General features: G+C 35.2%; 1 protein-coding gene across 4 annotated transcripts in view; it reads left to right on the top strand.

Moving 5' to 3' along the window:
• STXBP5 (syntaxin binding protein 5) overlaps positions 1-17,699 on the top strand; it is a 167,646-nt gene that overhangs the window by 63,750 nt on the left and 86,197 nt on the right. For all 4 annotated transcript variants that reach the window (XM_036871184.1, XM_036871186.1, XM_036871185.1 and 1 more), the window contains exons 8-9: positions 3,935-4,058; positions 14,501-14,579. In XM_036871184.1, the coding sequence (XP_036727079.1) occupies positions 3,935-4,058; positions 14,501-14,579 (203 nt within the window). The remainder of the gene's footprint in view (positions 1-3,934; positions 4,059-14,500; positions 14,580-17,699) is intronic.

Below are 17,699 nucleotides of genomic sequence, written 5' to 3'. Positions count from 1 at the left end.
CACATTTTTATATATGATAAGATTAGAATGTTTTTATTTATAAGTTCCAGATAACACTAAACCTCTCTTGTATTTCTTTTATCACTTTTAAAAAAATATATTTAAATAGCTTTGTGTATAGCTTCTTAACACTACTTATAGTTTACAGAAATAATTTCATCTATTAAGGCGACTAAGAAATTGCTTATTTTAATTTTTTTTAACAAATAAATAAATTTATTTATTTATTTATGGCTGTCTTGGGTCTTCATTGCTATGTGCGGGCTTTCTCTAGTTGCAGTGAGCAGGGGCTATTCTTTGTTGCAGTGCGCGGGCTTCTCATTGCAGTGGCTTCTCTTGTTGCGGAGCACAGGCTCTAGGTGTGCAGGCTTCAGTAGTTGTGGCATGCAGGCTCAGTAGTTGTGGCTCACAGGCTCTAGAGCGCAGGCTCAGTAGTTGTGGTGCATGGGCTTAGTTGCTCCGCAGCGTGTGGGATCTTCCCGGACCAGGGATTGAACTCATGTCCCCTGCATTGACAGGTGGATTCTTAACCACTGCACCATCAGGGAAGTCCCAGAAATTGCTTATTCTAACATTGAGTTTATGGAATGTCATGTGTATATTTTGGAATAAGTTTATTACTGTTTTAAGATTTTATATAGAATTTTGTTAGAGATACTTTGACCCTAAAACATTGTATTAAATATTGGCATTTAAAAATACAACTGAGGGACTTCCCTGGTGGCATGGTGGTTAAGAATCTGCCTGCCAATGCAGGGGACACGGGTTCGAGCCCTGGTCTGGGAAGATCCCACATGCCACGGAGCAACTAAGCCCGTGTGCCACAACTACTGAGCCTGAGCTCTAGAGCCTGTGAGCCACAATTACTGAGCCCCACGTGCCACAGCTACTGAAGCCCTTGTGCCTATAGCCCATGCTCCACAACAAAGAGAAGCCATCACAATGAGAAGCCCATGCACCACAATGAAGAGTAGCCCCCTGTTGCCGCAACTAGAGAGAAAGCCCATGTGCAGCAACAATGACCCAACCCAGCCAAAAATAAAAATAAATAAATAAATAAAAATACAGCTGATTGTCTATCATCATTTAAATTTTAAAATGTGATCCATAAACATTAAATTATTTTATTTAACTTAAATTTATAAGCATATGAGGAACCCAAATAAATGGACATTGAATGATGATACTAAATGATGACTTTGTATGTAAGGGAAACTCTTAACTTCCAGTTACATGGTTTTTGTGCTGCACTCGGCAGTTCAAGACATTCTAGTAGGATAGCTTCTAGAGTCTGTTGACCATTAAGAACAAGAATTGTATCAACTTGAATAGAAAAGAAGTAATTTAAAGAGAACGTAGGAGAGTGATTTTTAAAATTTTTTACAGACAAAATTTAAATAATATCAGAACAAAAAATTGAAAGGTAACAAACTTTGGTCATATAAAAATATTTTTCATGAACATTGGGGTGCATGTATCTTTTCGAATTAATGTTTTTGTTTTTTTCCGATATATACCCAGGAGTGGAATTGCTGGATCATATGGTAACTCTGTTTTTAGGTTTTTGAGAAACCTCCATACTGTTTTTCACAGTGGCTGCACCAATTTACATTCCCACCGACAGTGTATGAAGGTTCCCTTTTCTCCACATCCTCGCCAACATTTGTTATTTGTGTTCTGTTGATGATAGCCATTCTGACCGGTGTGAGGTGATATCTCATTGTAGTTTTGATTTGCGTTTCCTTGATGATTAACGACGTTGAGCATCTTTTCATGTGCCTGTTGGCCATCTCCATTTCCTCTATGGAAGAATGTCTATTCAGTTCTGCCCATTTTTTAATTGGGTTGTTTGTTTCTTTGATGTTGAGTTGTATGAGCTGTTTAAATATGTGGGATATTAATCCCTTACCAGTCATATCATTTGCAGATATTTTTCTCACATTCAGTAGGTTGTCTTTTCATTTTGTCGATGGTTTCCTTTGCTGTGGAAAAACCTTAAGTTGAATTAGGTCCCATTTGTGTATTTTTGCTTTTATTTCCTTTACTTTAGGAGACGGATCCAAACAAAATATTGCTGCAGTTCATGTCGAAGAGTATTATGATTATGTTTTCCTCGAGGAGTTTTATAGTATCCAGTCTTTCATTTAGATCTTTAATCCATTTTGAATTTATTTTTGTATATGGTGTTAGAGAATGTTCTAATTTCATTCTTTTATTGGGTTGGCCAAACCATACATGTAGCTGTCCAGTTTTCCCAGCATCACTTACTGAAGAGACTGTCTTTTCTCCATTGTACATTCTTGCCTCCTTTTTCATAGATTAATCGACCATAAGTGCATGGATTTATTTCTAGGCTCTCTATCCAGTTTCATTGAGCTATGTGTCTGTTTTGTGCCAGTACCATACTGTTTTGATGACTGTAGCTTTGTAGGATAGTCTGAAGTCAGGGAGTCTGATTCCTCCAGCTCTGTTCTTCTTTCTCAAGATCATTTTGGCTGTTCAAGGTCTTCTGTGTTTCCATATAAATTTTAAAATTATTTGTTCTAGTTCTATGAAAAATGCCATTGGTATTTTGATAGGGATTGCATTGAATCTGTAGATTGCCTTGTGTAGTATGGTCATTTTAACAATATTGATTCCTCCAGTTCAAGAACACAGTATATCTTTTTATTTGTTTGTGTCATCTTCAATTTCTTTCATCAGCATCTTATAGTTTTCATAATACAGATGTTTTGCCTCCTTAGGTAGGTTTATTCCTAGGTATTTTATTCTTTTTGATATAATGGTAAATGGGATTGTTTCCTTAAAAGATACATGCACCCCAATGTTCATAGCAATTGCCAAGATATGGAAGCAACCAAAGTGCCCATCAACAAATAAATGGATAAAGAAAATATGGTGTATATATACAATGGAATACTACTCAGCCATAAAAAAGAATGGAATTTTGTCATTTGCAGCAACATGGATAGACTTTGAGGACATTATGCTAAGTGAAATGAGTCAGACAGAGAAAGACAAATACTGTATGATATCACTTATATGTGGCATCTAAAAGATACAGCAAACTAGTGAATATAACAAATAAGAAGCAGACTCACAGATAATAGAGAACAAACTACTGGTTACCAGTGGGGAGGTGGGGGAGGGGCAATCTAGGGATCAGGGAGTGGGAGGCATAAACTGTTGGGTGTAAGATAGGCTGAAGGATGTATTGCATAACGTTGTACAACACAGGGAATATAGCCAATATTTTGTAATAACTGTGAATGGAAAGTAACCTTTAAAAATTTTATAAAAATTTTAAATTTTTTAAATAAATAAATAAATTTTAAATAAATTTAAAAGTTTAAAACTTAAAAAATATTTTTCAGATAGTTTTTAAGTGGCTCAGACATATAAAATAAATTTCAGATTTTAAAAGTCACCTTAATAATTACTGTGAGAAATGGGTAACCCGTCTTAAAGCTCACTCTGAGATATTTTTAATTGACCTTAATTCCAAATGTACATTTTTGTCTAAAAATTCTAAAATTTTAGTTAATTTCTAAAATTTGTTCTCATCTGTCAATGCAACTAGTTTTTCCAATGGAATATTGATTATAATTGCTTGGTAATTTATGTTTAGTTTTTGTTTATTCTAAGAAACTGTAAGAATACATTTTGTTTTCCTGAACTTGTCAGTAATACATATATCACTATCATATTATCCTTATGCTCACTTAAGGAGTAAATAAAGTAAAAAACATTAAAATAGTGTCAGAACCAAATTAAATCTCATAATGACAGGAGGACTAAGTTATGGAAATTTAACATTATTGACGTTAGGTTGGGAAATAAGAAAAAGTTTAAAATGAAAAATTAATTATGAATAACTTGGTGTTTAAATAAAATTTTGATTTTAAAAATGGAATTCTTTACCCCTCTTCTATAGGCTATCCACTCTGTTGCTTGGCATCATGAAGGAAAACAATTTATTTGCAGTCATTCAGATGGCACTTTGACTATATGGAATGTGAGATCCCCTGCTAAGCCTGTACAGACGATAACTCCACATGGTAAGAATGTATCCCTTTTAAATACTACCTAAATTGTGATGGACAGTAAACTGTTTTGAGTTTGCATTTGGATTTGTTTGTTTGTTTTTGATGATACGGATGGGTTTTCTTTCATTTTGAATTTTAAATATTTATACATATAGAAATAATTTGTAACAACCAGGTAAATAAAATCTCAAATAACTATATTTGCGGTTGAAATTGCAAATATGAGCTTTGAGAAAATGAAGTTACGTAATCTTCTGAGTATTCTTTTCTCCAGTAGTCCAAAAAGTAGATAATTTTGTGAGTGATATAGGACTTACTTTAAACTGTTGTCATCTTAAAGTTATCAGTTGCAAGTTGCTAATGTATATATAATATGTACTGAAACACTTGGAACTCTAAGAAGGTGATTTTATACATTAAAGTATTGTTTTCAGAGTCCCCAAAATGACCCCAAGTTTGATTCGCTAGGAAGACTCATAGGACTCAGCAAAAGGATGCAAAGCCAAATCAGCACAGGGAAAAGGCACATGGGGTGAAGTCTGGAGGAAGCCAGGTTCAAGCTTCCAACAGTCTTCTCCCAGTGGAGTCACGCAGGACGTGCTTAATTCCTCTAGCAATGAGTTATTACCACATGTGTGACACGTTATCTACCAGCGAAGCTCACCTGAGCCCAGAAGTCCATAGTTTGTATTGATGTCAGTCCGCAGGTACCCTCTGCTTTAGCATGTATCAAAATTTTAGATGCTCAGAAGGAAAGCAGAGATTGGTCATAAACCATATTGTTTGTATAGTTAATATAGCATAGTGTGCCACCCTTATCAGTCTTGGAATGGTGGAAGCTGTCTTGAAAGGCAAGTTACCAGTTGCCAACCAAGAGAGCTAATCTTGCAAGCTGACCTTTCTAGGGATAGCGGTCTCAAGCCTGCTTTGTTAACTTTTTTCTGTACAAGTAATATATACAGAACCTCCATGAAGGTTTTATTAGGGTGCTTATGAACACATTATGAAGACCTTGTTTGAATTTTGGATGAGGCCTAGGAATTTGTATTTCTTTATTAATCTGCATTCTCCCAATTCTACCCTAAGAGATTCTTAACCAGCAAATTTAGGGAAATAAAAGGAACTGTTTTTTAAATTGGTAGCATACTAAAAGAGTACTTTTGTAGTTATTGCTAATGTTTCATCGTTTGCTTTAAAATATGAATGCCCACTTTTTTTAAAAAAATTGGTACATTCTGAATTATTACAATGTAGAAAATAAACAATCAAATTAAAAACTTATCTTTCTGTAGCAATATGCATTTTTAGACTTGTTTGTTTTCCGGTAAAAATAACAATTCTTTTAGCCACATATTGTAATATATTTTACCACTGCTTTTTGGTAGCAGTCATCTTCTGGAAAAGCACTTATTTTAAATTTGCTACAGGTCTATTTATGTGTGCCTCCAGGATAGCCCTTTTGATAGTAGGTTCCAGTTTTCCCTAATGTATGTTTGTTCTTCCTTCTGTTAGTGCCTAAGTCCCTAATCTTTGTGGTACTCCTGAGTATTCCCATACATTTTAGCATCTCCCAACCCCACTGGAACCTAGGAATTCAGAAAACCAAAACAGTAGATGAGTAGTTTCAAGACCTTTAATTTCAAATCCAGAAGGAAATAAAAATAATATTGAAGATGGTAGAAATATGTAATATTGGTTTTAAAGTTTTAAGTTTATCTAAGTTTTTATCTTTTTTTGTAAGTCTAGTACAAAGAGGTTTTTTTCTTTCAGACCATTTGAGAGTAAGTTTTCAACATATTGCCCAATCATCCCGAAATATTTCAGTATTTGTTTCTTACAAAGACATTCTCTTATATCACCAAGTTTTGCCATTTATCAAAAGGGTCTATATGCAGGATAGATTTAGTTGTCATGTTTCTTTAGTCTCATTCAAACTGGAACTGTTCTTGAGCCTTTTCTTGACTTTCCTAACTGATAAATTTTGAACATTACAAGTCAGTTATTTTATAGAATGTGTCTCCATTTGGTTTTGTCTGATGTTTTTTCATGTTTAGATTCATGTTGTACATTTTCAGCAGGAATATCCCAAAAGGATTGATGTGTTCTTTTTGCAGCCTCAGGTGGAGCTTATGTTTGATTTGTCCTAGTGATGTCTCATACTCTGATCCCTTGATTAAGCTTCTGTCTACTAGGTCTCTCCATTATAACGTTATTTTTTCCTTTTGAAATTAATAAGTGTTTTTGATTTGTTCTTGTAATCAGTAAGTGTTTTGATTTGAAGGAAATATTTGAGACTCTGTAAACATACCGTTCCTCATCAAATTTTTACCCTCTGGTTTTAGTATCTGTTGTTGTTTCTTGGATGGATTACTTATTGGTTACCAAATGGTGATTTTCTATTTAATCTTGATACTTTTTTTATACTAAAAACTTAAGACCTTGAGAGCAGACTTTTAGAAGTAGCATAAATAGATTTCTACAGGGTTTGTAATATCTTAGCAAAAAATGGTAACTAGTTAAAATTACTTTTTTCAAACAAGACAAAGAATATTTGATATAATAAGTTTTTTTCAAAATTAGAATCCAAACAAAATGTAAAAGTACATTTTTTGCTGTGGCAGATGTTAGGAAGTTGGATGGCATTTGTTGGCACAGTATAGCAGCCTAAAAATGTAGATCATCAGAAGTACTGTTTCTTTATAAAATATGAATTATTTTCAGCAACAGTCATGTGGTAGATACCTGCCAAAGTTAAATTTATGCTGATAGTTGAGTTCAGTGGCAAAACTAAGTGCATTTTTATACATTAAAGCACAAAAATGTGTTTTTCATACAGTAACAAGGTATCACATATTCCATATATACATATACCATATTTGTGGTGTGCAATTTTTGGTATACTAAATATCTGCTTTGATGGATTGAAATTTAGGGCTTTTTTTCATTACTATCTTGTGTTGTGGTCTCTTGCTCTTACTTTCTAACAGTTACGGTAAATCTTGGGTTTTTTTCATATCTAAACCATGTAAGGTAGTGGTTAAGTATATCTTATTCTTAAAAAAAATTAATAAGCGTTACCTTGATAATTTTTTTTTTAATTTTTATTTATTTATTTATTTATGGCTGTGTTGGGTCTTCGTTTCTGTGCGAGGGCTTTCTCCAGTTGCGGCAAGTGGGGGCCACTCTTCATCGCGGTGCGCGGGCCTCTCAGTGTCGCGGCCTCTCTTGTTGCGGAGCACAGGCTCCAGACGCGCAGGCTCAGTAGTTGTGGCTCATGGGCCTAGTTGCTCCGCGGTATGTGGGATCTTCCCAGACCAGGGCGCGAACCCTGCATTGGCAGGCGGATTCTCAACCACTGCGCCACCAGGGAAGCCCTACCTTGATAATTGATTGGAACTGACTGTACTTTTATTTATTCATTCAACAAATATTGGTTCTACTATGTGATAGGCACCATTCTACACCTTGGAACAAATAAGCAAAATGTAAGTGAAAGTACCTGGAAACTGACATGCTATATACATATGTGATTATAGTAAATATAAACTTGGATATCTTATTTACTTGGTAGGATAGGACCAAAAGATTTTTAGATTAGTGTTCCCCAAAATGTATTTCACGATGCTAATTTTTCCTGTGTTAATGAGTTATTTGGTGAAAAGGTATGTTATGATCAAAGAAGTTTTAGAAATGCTGAATTAAAATTGAACATTTTCTTCACTACAAGACTTCTTAATCTTTAACGTACACTATGAATTTCTAAGAGGGAAGGTACGTATACACATGTATACATACATTTATACGATTGACCCTTGAAAAGCACAGGGTGTTGAGGTGCTCACCGCTGCCTAGCAGAAAATCTTCATATGACCTAAAGTCAGCCCTTGGTGTCTGTGGTTCTACATCTGTAGTAGTCTAGTATTTACTACTGAAAAAAATTTGCACATAAGTGGGCCCATGCAGCTCAAACACATGTTGTTCAAGGATCAACTGTATATTTATTATTTATGTTGGTTTATATGTTAATTTATTTTATGTAGCTTTTCCCAAACTTATTTGACTTTAGCATCTTTTGTTCACAGAACATCTTGTGGTTGTCTAGGGTTCTGTGGAATACACTTTGAGAAATGACGGCCTGGTGCTTGAATTATAATTTAATTATAAGACAGTTCCCCAGATTTGGTAGCTATGTTCAGTTTACCCTCTGGTGGCATCATTCATTGCTAAAGCTGTTTGATAGTGGACTCTTATTCTGTGGGGCATAGCAGTTATCTAGATAATGATGATAAAATGGCCAAGAAAGGAGAATAATTTGAATTCATTTAAGGTAATTTTCTGATATAAAGTTGTATAATTTTATGCATATCAAGATGGTTGATAGTCATATTTTTTCAGAAAGTCTCTATTTGGGTGTCTGAAATTACTCAACAGATGATTTTTGACCAAAACAAACAAAAAGTGATATCTCCCTTTAATCTAGTTTTTATGAATATCAAAGAACATTTCCCTGGCAGTCAGACAATCTGGAATGTAATTCTAGCTCTGCTGTCTGTGAAATACTTTGTAGAGATAATTACTGTTTTCTGGGACTTCGTTTAATCGTATGTAAAGTGAAAGGATTGAACAAGGTGATTTTTAAGGTGTAAAGTTTTATGATTGTGTGGAAATTAAGCAGGATTTGTACCATCTATTGACACTGCAAAGTCATTTCATCTTGGTGGGCTGTAAATTCTGTATGTCTGTATGGTAAGCCTAGTGGGTAAGCTCTACTTCCCTCTCTCTCTCTTTTGGCTTGTTTCTCTCCTATGGCAGATAGGCTTTCATTTTTTAGGAGGGAAGAACTTTGGTAGTCCTGGCATGGCTCAGGTACTTACCCTGAAGCAGTCATCATGGTTAAGTGATTTGCTGACCCAGGGCCCCAGAGGATCTCCCATGTAACCCTGGGTATGTGCGTGTGATGTGTTGCAGAGTGAGATTTTTCTGCTTTTGTCATGTTCACCAAAGTCAGATTATTCTCAGAGGAAATGGAGATGGTAGATAGTCAAAATCAATAGGTATCCATTATAGGAAATGACATTTTAAGATTTAGTTCGTGGAGCTTATTCATCAGTACAATCAATCCATTTATCAAAGAATAACCCAGGATTAGAGAACTTCTGTTCTGTTAAGCGTTGCTGAAGGAAAGATAAATTCAAAGTTCACATAAGTAAAGGTAACTTAATGTAATATTTTAAGGATGTGACATATTAAAAATTTCTATTAATCTACTTTTAAGATTTACCTGAAGCATAAAACATTCAATAAGTAACAAATCCATACAGCAGTTCTTTAATGTAGTCCATTACAGAGTTTTCCCTAGTTCTTATATTTGGGTGTTATAAGATAGCGAAGAGCAGAGCAAGGTTATTTTAGTCAGAAGGTGCAAAGACATAATCAAAAGCAGGGTATTCTTGGAAAACTGCTAATAGTTTAATATGACCAATGTTTAAAATTCCTTTGGGCGAGTAGCAGGAAACTAAGACAGAACTGCATACAGAGGCAAAAATATACATTGTAGTATGCTAAAGAGTTTGGACTTCATGATGGAGACCTAGGAAATGATGTTATAGTGAGAAATATAAAATTTATATTTGGAAATACTGCTTTGATGGTTTTGCATCAGATGATCTGGGAGCAGAAGAGGGAGGTCAATTAGGAAGCTGTTGTCAACAGTAAATAATGAAGATGTCAATTGTGACTGCTAATGAGAAGAAATGGACATACATAATAAAATTCTGGAATTAGAATCAATAGGACTTTGTTGATTGTGGCTGGGTAATTTTGGGGGATGGGAAGCAGGGCATAGTAAGAGACAAGAAGAAATCACATGTTACATGGAGGTTTATGTGATTTATTAAGTTGAGTTTTATATTTAACCAGATCTTTTCAATGATTTATCAAAGTAGTTCACAGGTAGTTGAAAGAGTAAGCACAAACTTTTCTACTGAGGTGGCATAGCAGTTAAGAAGTAAAATGACACTTAGTGGTGAAATCCAGTGATGCTCTAAATGTTTAGTTATATGTGCTTTATAAAATCTTAGCTAGTGCCTTATTACTTGATTTGATTTAGAAAATGGTTAGTCTAGGATTACAGATGAATAAACCTTTCAGGAACATAAGCAATAATCAGTGGCATAATTTTAAAAACCTGAGTTGAAAAAAAGATCAGAGTATGCAAATCAGAAGGACTCACTAATTTCCAAGCAAGATTCATGAAAAATCACTATAAAAACTAACATTTTTAATTTATAGAGATAATGAAACTACTCTCTTAGCATCCTTGCATGGGGTGGACAAAAAGTTTATTTATAAAGAAGTAAAAATCAGACCGGCTTTAAACTTTAAGTTTAAATGCTGGACACAGTAGAGCAATACCAAAAGACTATTGAGCAAGACAAAAGTTAAGAATTTTGTACCTGGCCAGGTTTTATGTATCTGGTCTTCTTCAGAGCAAACATTTAAATTCCTGACTGAAAGGTCATACATCTCTGAACAGATTGAAATAGAGGTTGAAATTCTTACTTTGTTCCTTGTACAGCATGAGGGACTAGCTTTCAGATTTAAGCCTCCTTTTTTCCATACCTTTCTGATTTCCCCAATTCTCTCTCCCACCTCAAGAAACCAGTCTTCTCCCCTGGCAGTCCTTTCCTGTCCCTTGATCTGGTGTTCTACTTAACTCTATCACTAGTGACTTGTTGGTTCTTGTAAGTTAGGATGTCAGAGGTTCAAGATTCCGTTGCGTCATCATTTTCTGCATAAAGAGGTGAAGAGATGTTTCCCTGGGATCTAAAGGCAGAATTAGATGTTCTAATACCAGTTGAATGGTGTGTATTTATAAAAATTTAATGTAATAAAAGTGCCATTTCATATCAGTGGGGGAAGCTCTGATGGTTCAGTAATAAGGCTGGCAGGTGCATACCTGTATCACAACTCGTCACATTGTACACTTTAAATACTTGCACTTTATTGTCTGGCAATTATAGCTCAATAGAGCTACACAAATAGTGCCGAAATTATTAAAGAAAAAATACCTTCCCTATATCAAAATATACTTCAGAAAATAAATGTAGTAAATGAAACTATAAAGCAATTACAAGAAAAAGCAAAAAAAAAAAATTGTAATGATATTTGTGTGGGGAAGAACTTCCTAACCATGAAACCAAAGAGGCGGTGACAAAAAAGAATGATAGTTTTTTTTCATACACATACACATATGATGATACGGGATCGTAGCGTACCAGCCTCTTCTCCCTAAACGTTCCCCGGCATTAGCAGCCCAGTCCCCTTTCCTGCCCCACCAGGTAAGCTATGTCAAAAGCCTTACAGGTGTTCTTCCAAAATATATGCATTTCTAAAATCATATGTATTTACACACACATATACAAACATATGAGATTTTTTGGTCATTGTTTTACAAAAATAGAATTATATTAGTCTCTTTTGCATCTCACTTTTCTTTTTTTTTTTTTTTTAATAAATGTATTTATTTATTTATTTATGGCTGTGTTGGGTCTTCGTTGCTGTGTGCGGGCTTTCTCTAGTTGCGGTGAGCGGGGGCTACTCTTCGTTGCGGTGCACGGGCTTCTCATTGTCGGGGCTTCTCTTGTTGAGGAGCACAGGCTCTAGGCACACAGGCTTCAGTAGTTGTGGCACGTGGGCTCAGTAGTTGTGGCTTGCAGGCTCTAGAGCTCAGGCTCAGTAGTTGTGGCACACGGGCTTAGTTGCTCCACGGCATGTGGGATCTTTCCGGACCAGGGCTCGAACCCATGTCCCTTGCATTGGTAGGCAGATTCTTAACCACTGCGCCAACAGGGAAGCCCCCTCACTTTTCTTAATCCACTGTACTTGAGGAAAATCTCTCCATGTCATCTGGCATAGCCCTAATTCCTTCATTTTAATGGTAGTGTGTCAGCCAATTGTTTGTCTCACAGTTTTTCACAGTTTATTCAGCCATGCCAAATTGATGGGCATTAACTTTATTTTCAGTTTCTGATCACTGCAGATTGTGCTGCCTTTACCTTTCTGTACGTATTCGATAGGAATTGGTCCTTTTGTTTCTGTGGAATAAATGCTTATGAGTAGAATTACTACTCCTCGAAATTTACTAGTTTTACATATTTCTATTTTTCATAAATGTTCTCAAACTGCTTTTCAAAAAGACTGTATCCTTCGCATTTTTACCAGCCACGTATAAGTACCTCTCTTCCATTGTTCCTGCCAGCAGTGGTATTATAGCTCATTTTACTTTCTTTTTTTTTAACTTCCTGTTTGCCCAGAGTCTTAGAGTTGGCCAGAGATGAATGACTGGGGCCTTTTCCTTTCCTAGTTCTTTCCTGGGCATGCACACTGCCTTGCACATGTATACAGCCTTTTAGATCCCTAGAGTATATGTCCAGTTCTTCAGGATTTTTTAAAAACTCCTGCCCAGGATCTTATTTGCCTCAACTAAAACCACAGCCTTAGGCAGCTGTGATATCGCCAGCAGATTGCTATTTTTTCTGTGATGCCCTGGAGGCAGGGCTTTTTGTCTCCCGGAGCTGATGTCTGCTCTGTCAAGTGAAATCCCCACAACGCCTTGGGAGTAGAGTTTTTCAGGGAGCTGCAGACTGGGACAAAGTACTGACTGCCCTCTAGGGGATCTGGTTTTAATGCAACTGCAGATAAACTTCGGTCCTCTCTGTTGGCTGATGATGCTATTGCCTTTTCATGGTACTGGGCCACGGAGCCAGGGAACAAAGGGAATAGGAATAGCCCTTGTCAAAACATCCCAGTCCCCCTTGTCTTACCAAGGTTTGGTCATTTCCGTTGAGTAGATAATGTTAACGCTCATTTTGTGGCTTCAGTTAATTTGCAGAGTTCTGAAGTGATTAATTGTCTTGCTAGTGTTTCAATTTTAGTAAGTGAGCGAGTTCAAGGAGGTCACACTTTGTCCTTCTGGAAGTCAATCTCCTTTTTTAGTTTTGTTAGCTGTTCATAGGCATTGAGCCCACCATGTGAACTTTAAGGTCATTTTGTCCACATCTAAGAAAAGCTGTTGGAATTCTAATTACATTAAATTTGTAAGTTAATTTTGGAAGAATTGCCATTTTAGGATTTTAAGTTTTCTTAAATAGAAACATGATTAAGACTGATAGACTTATTTAATCAATCACAAGTGACACTAGGGAGAGTATTTGCAACATATGGGCACAATGTTAATGACCTTTGAATATTACATTTATTTTTAAATATAAAGAAGATAACATACAAGCACGGGTAAAAGATATAAGTTATTTTTGAAAGAAGAAATACAGATGATCATAAAGCCTAAGAATTTTCCATTAGGGATTAAATCAATACAAATTAAAATGAGATACCCTTTCCACTTACCAAATCAGAAAAAAAAATGAGCATTGTTCAGGAAGTGTGTGGCAAAATACTCTCCTACACTTTCTTCTTCCTTTCTGGAATACAGTTCTACCTAAGTATCTCTTTTCTAGAAATTAATCCTAAAGAAAAATTATTAATTTATTCACTGATTAAATCGTTATTGAGTGTCCACTCTGTGCCAAACTATGTTTGTCACCATGGATGTATCAACAGAAAACACACACTTAAAAACCTTTGCTTTCATGGAATTTACATTCTTGTTGGTGAGGCAAACAACAGACAAAAGAAAATACAAACTACATTAGAATGAGCTAGTTACTATGGGGGAAAAAGCTGGGAGAGAGGGTAAGAAGTGTTGGGATAGCGGTGTGTGTTTGGGATCTTCACAAATAGTATAATAATGGTGAGACTGATTAATCCCTAAGAAATGGGAATAATGTGTTTTATTTTCTTTAATTTTTCTGAGTTGTTAATACAATGAACATGTAAAAATAGATAACAGAAATGAACCTTTTTAAAAATAATCAAAATTCTTTGACAGTATGAGTTTCTGACACATTTTATAGAGGTTGGTTTATTTTAGCAGTCTTCTGGACATTGCAATGGATGGATTTTACTTTAAGAGAATAAATGTAAATGAATTTATTAGCATAGGGATTTAATTTTGCAGCCTGTCACTCTGGGTGAAGATATGATTTAGATTTATTTTTCTCAAATAAGCTATTTTAAAACTTGAATTCATTGAGCAAGTTGAGACCCTATTTTGCTTATCTTCAATTAAGAACATTGGAAAGACTGAATTTCTCTTACTAGAATTTTATCACATAAATGTTGTTGACAAGTTATTTTATTTACTTTTTGGCACTGAATTTCAAACCATAAATTGATCATTTAAAATATCTTATTTTGTGTTAAATACTTCTTTCAAGACCACTTTAAAATGTTTCATGGTGGATTTCATTATATTTCATTTTATAAACTATCAATGTATAAGAGTTTAGAGTAACTTAGAATTTTAGAATTTAATGCAGGAAAATATATTTTAGGAAAACAGTTAAAGGATGGGAAGAAGCCAGAACCATGCAAGCCTATCCTCAAGGTGGAATTCAAAACGACCAGACCTGGGTAAGATTTTACTTCATTGACAGTATTCATTGTATATAATTACTGAAGTAGCACTGATGGCTCTCTTATCATTTATTTTTGAAAGCCTACTTTAGAATGGTCTAACCCAGTCATAAATTTTATGCTTTCTTTATTTAACAAGATAACTAAAATGGATAATTTTAAGATAAAATATTTCATTGTGTTCTCTCTGTCTTTAGTAGTTTCACAATATATCTTGGAAAGTTTGAATTATTTTTCTTGTCCAACTTTATATGTTCTGTTAGCTTAGTCTTCAGTAGCAGTAGTGTTTATTCACTAGTGAAAATTGTGGAATAAGCAGTGAAGAAAAAAGATTTAAAATTTAACCTATTTATACAATATATGTTCATTATGAAAGTTATAAGTATTCTTCAAAAATTAAATCTTATTTTAAGAATATTTGACAATTCCAATAATAAGTACAGCTTAATATCAAAAGAAGATCATCAGTTATATTTGAAGAGACTGATTTACACTGTGAATTAGGTATAAGATTTATATGGTTTTTACAATTTACATATCTTACATATTTTTTTTGTATATATCAAATGTTATATTTAAAAATATAATAAAGGAAAAAATTTTTTAAGGTTTCTTTGAAAATTCCACATCTCTTTAACCTCTGAAGGAGCCCCTTTATTTATGTTCTAGTTTCCTAGGAAAGGTGTATGGTTTTATTTACTAGAGCTATGTTGTAAGAGAGTGAATTTATGTAGTATATATAGTGCAGTGGTTCTCAAATTACGGTCCCTGGGCCAGCAGCCTTAGACGAGAACTTGTTAGAAATGCAAGTTCTCAGAACTCACCCCAGACCCACTGAATCAGAAACTCTGTCTGTGGGTGAAGCCCAGCAATCTGTTTTTACTAGACCTGCAGGAGATTCTGATGCACACTAAAGTTTAGTACCGCTGGCACATTTTTTTATATACCAGCTTATATCCACTGGTTATTATAACTGGCTTACTTCCCTTTTCAATCTGTTCTTTTCTCAGTCTAATTCAACTCAGCCTTTTTCTCATTCAAAAAAAAGGTAGTAGGCTGAAGAATCTTAAGATTGCTGTTATTTTTCCTTGATCCTCTTTAGCCTTCCTCTGGGACCCAGAAGATATACTGTGTTCAGACAAAAGGTTGAGTGAACTCCAAGAGGAATAGCATCTGTTTAATTGACCGTGGCATCCCTCACTGTGTGACCTTTGGCACAGAGTTATTTGACTTCTTTGTGCTTTAGTTTCCTCATTTATGACATAGATGTGATAATAGGTCAAAAGGTTGTTGTAGTGAATTAAGTGAGATAATCATGTATTCAAAACATTTCACACAGTGCCTGGTACATAATGAACTTTCTATAAACAGTTGCCCTTATTTTTATTGGGAAACCTCCAACTACCAATTGCCTTTTATTTGCTGTAGTTGTTCTATGGCAAAGGTATGTGAATAGGAAAGCATAACAGCGAAACGGGGTGGGGTGGAGAACCAGAAGAAAAAACGCTATGTTTATAATACAACATAAAATGAATTGTCTAAACATTTAAACTAACAGTGCTAACTGTCTTCTGAATTATCTAATCATTTTAACAACTAATGGTTGGCAACAAAGGCAAAAATACAAGGAAGACTTTTTTTTTTCCTCTCTGTGTTCTACCTATTCCCGTTTTCACTCCTATATAGTGGTAATATTTATAAGTTCCAGGTTTCTTCAGTATGGCAGTGATATTTTTCCTTTCATAGGATCAGAAATGAAAAAAGTCTGGCTCTTTTGTATGCATTTGTAGGTACTGTTAAATAGATCAATAGGATAACCCTCTGGTAACAGTCTTCTCCAGCTTTCTAATTTCTTTTTTCACCTGGGATAAGATTTTCAGTAAATTAAATGAGCTCTTTTTTTTCTCCCTCCATGACTCGTTTCCTTGAGATATCTCCCCAGAATTCTAGCACATAGCCAACATTGGGAACTAATGGAACACCCCTCCCATCGAGAGCAGAATCACCCTCCATTAAGCAAGCTAGGCAGCTCTCAACCTTTCCTGTTCCTAGCAAGTGTCTCGGGCAGGTGCCAGCAGAATGTGTTCTATCAGTTCATGTTGGCAAATTACCAGATTTTATTAGAAGGGCCATCCTTCCCTGCTCAGAATCTTCCACATTTTCTTCTCTTACCTAGAAATAATTCAAGGCCAAAGAATTCCCTCTCATCCTTTATAGTTCAGCATAGATGTCACTACTTTTAAGGATGTCTTGGCCATGTGGACGAGATTGTGTCCCCTAGTAATATACTCTCAAAGCATGCTGTATTTTTCCTTTCTAAAACTTATACTTGTCATTAATAGTGAAATTATTTGTTTAATGCATGCCTTTCCCATTAAATATTCAGACTGATGAAAGCATGAGGCATACCTGTCTCACTTCTAATTGTCCTAGCACAGTGTTATTGAATGTAAGGAAGAAGAAGATAGGCTGGTGTATAGAAAAGCACAGCCATGAAGACTTAGCTGTTTTCTATTAATGATAAACTAGCTGTTACTGTTAATGTTAAAGGTAAACTGACAAAAAATGGAATCAAGATGTTGTGTAACTTTTATTTTCTAATAAAGTATATATCACACCAGGGTAGACAAGATTTTTCCCTTACATAGGGAACAGTGACAACTTAGTTAATATTACATTTTAATAGCACTTTTCTTAAAGATATGCAGCTATTCTTTACATGGCCAGTTCTTAATAAAGAGTCAAAAATTAAATGGTAAGTCAATTCTGTTGAAGCTGTTTTTTGTAAAATCTAACATGACTCAAGTGTGAAGTCCTGCAGCCAGTGACGCTTGAGCAACGTGATTAGAGCGTGAGCTCTTGAGCCGGACCACCTGCGTCTGCATCAGCCTCAGCTGTCCACTCAGGTGCTACCTTCGGCAGATCAACTCAGCTTTCTGTGCTTGTCCCTTCTCTGTAAGGTGGGAATGAGAGTAGTACCTACCTCAGAGTTGCTATGAAGATACAACAATTTATATAAAGCACCATTTGAAAGAACCACCAGGTTGAGGGGAAGCCTCTCTGTTAGGGAACCTAAAGGTGAATATGATCACAGCTAAGTATGGCAGTTTAGTTACA

Source organism: Balaenoptera musculus, chromosome 12 (assembly GCF_009873245.2).
Source record: "Balaenoptera musculus isolate JJ_BM4_2016_0621 chromosome 12, mBalMus1.pri.v3, whole genome shotgun sequence".
Lineage (NCBI taxonomy): Eukaryota > Metazoa > Chordata > Mammalia > Artiodactyla > Balaenopteridae > Balaenoptera > Balaenoptera musculus.
The sequence above is the reverse complement of the archived record's forward strand: the minus strand, read 5'-3'. Positions and strand labels throughout refer to the sequence as shown.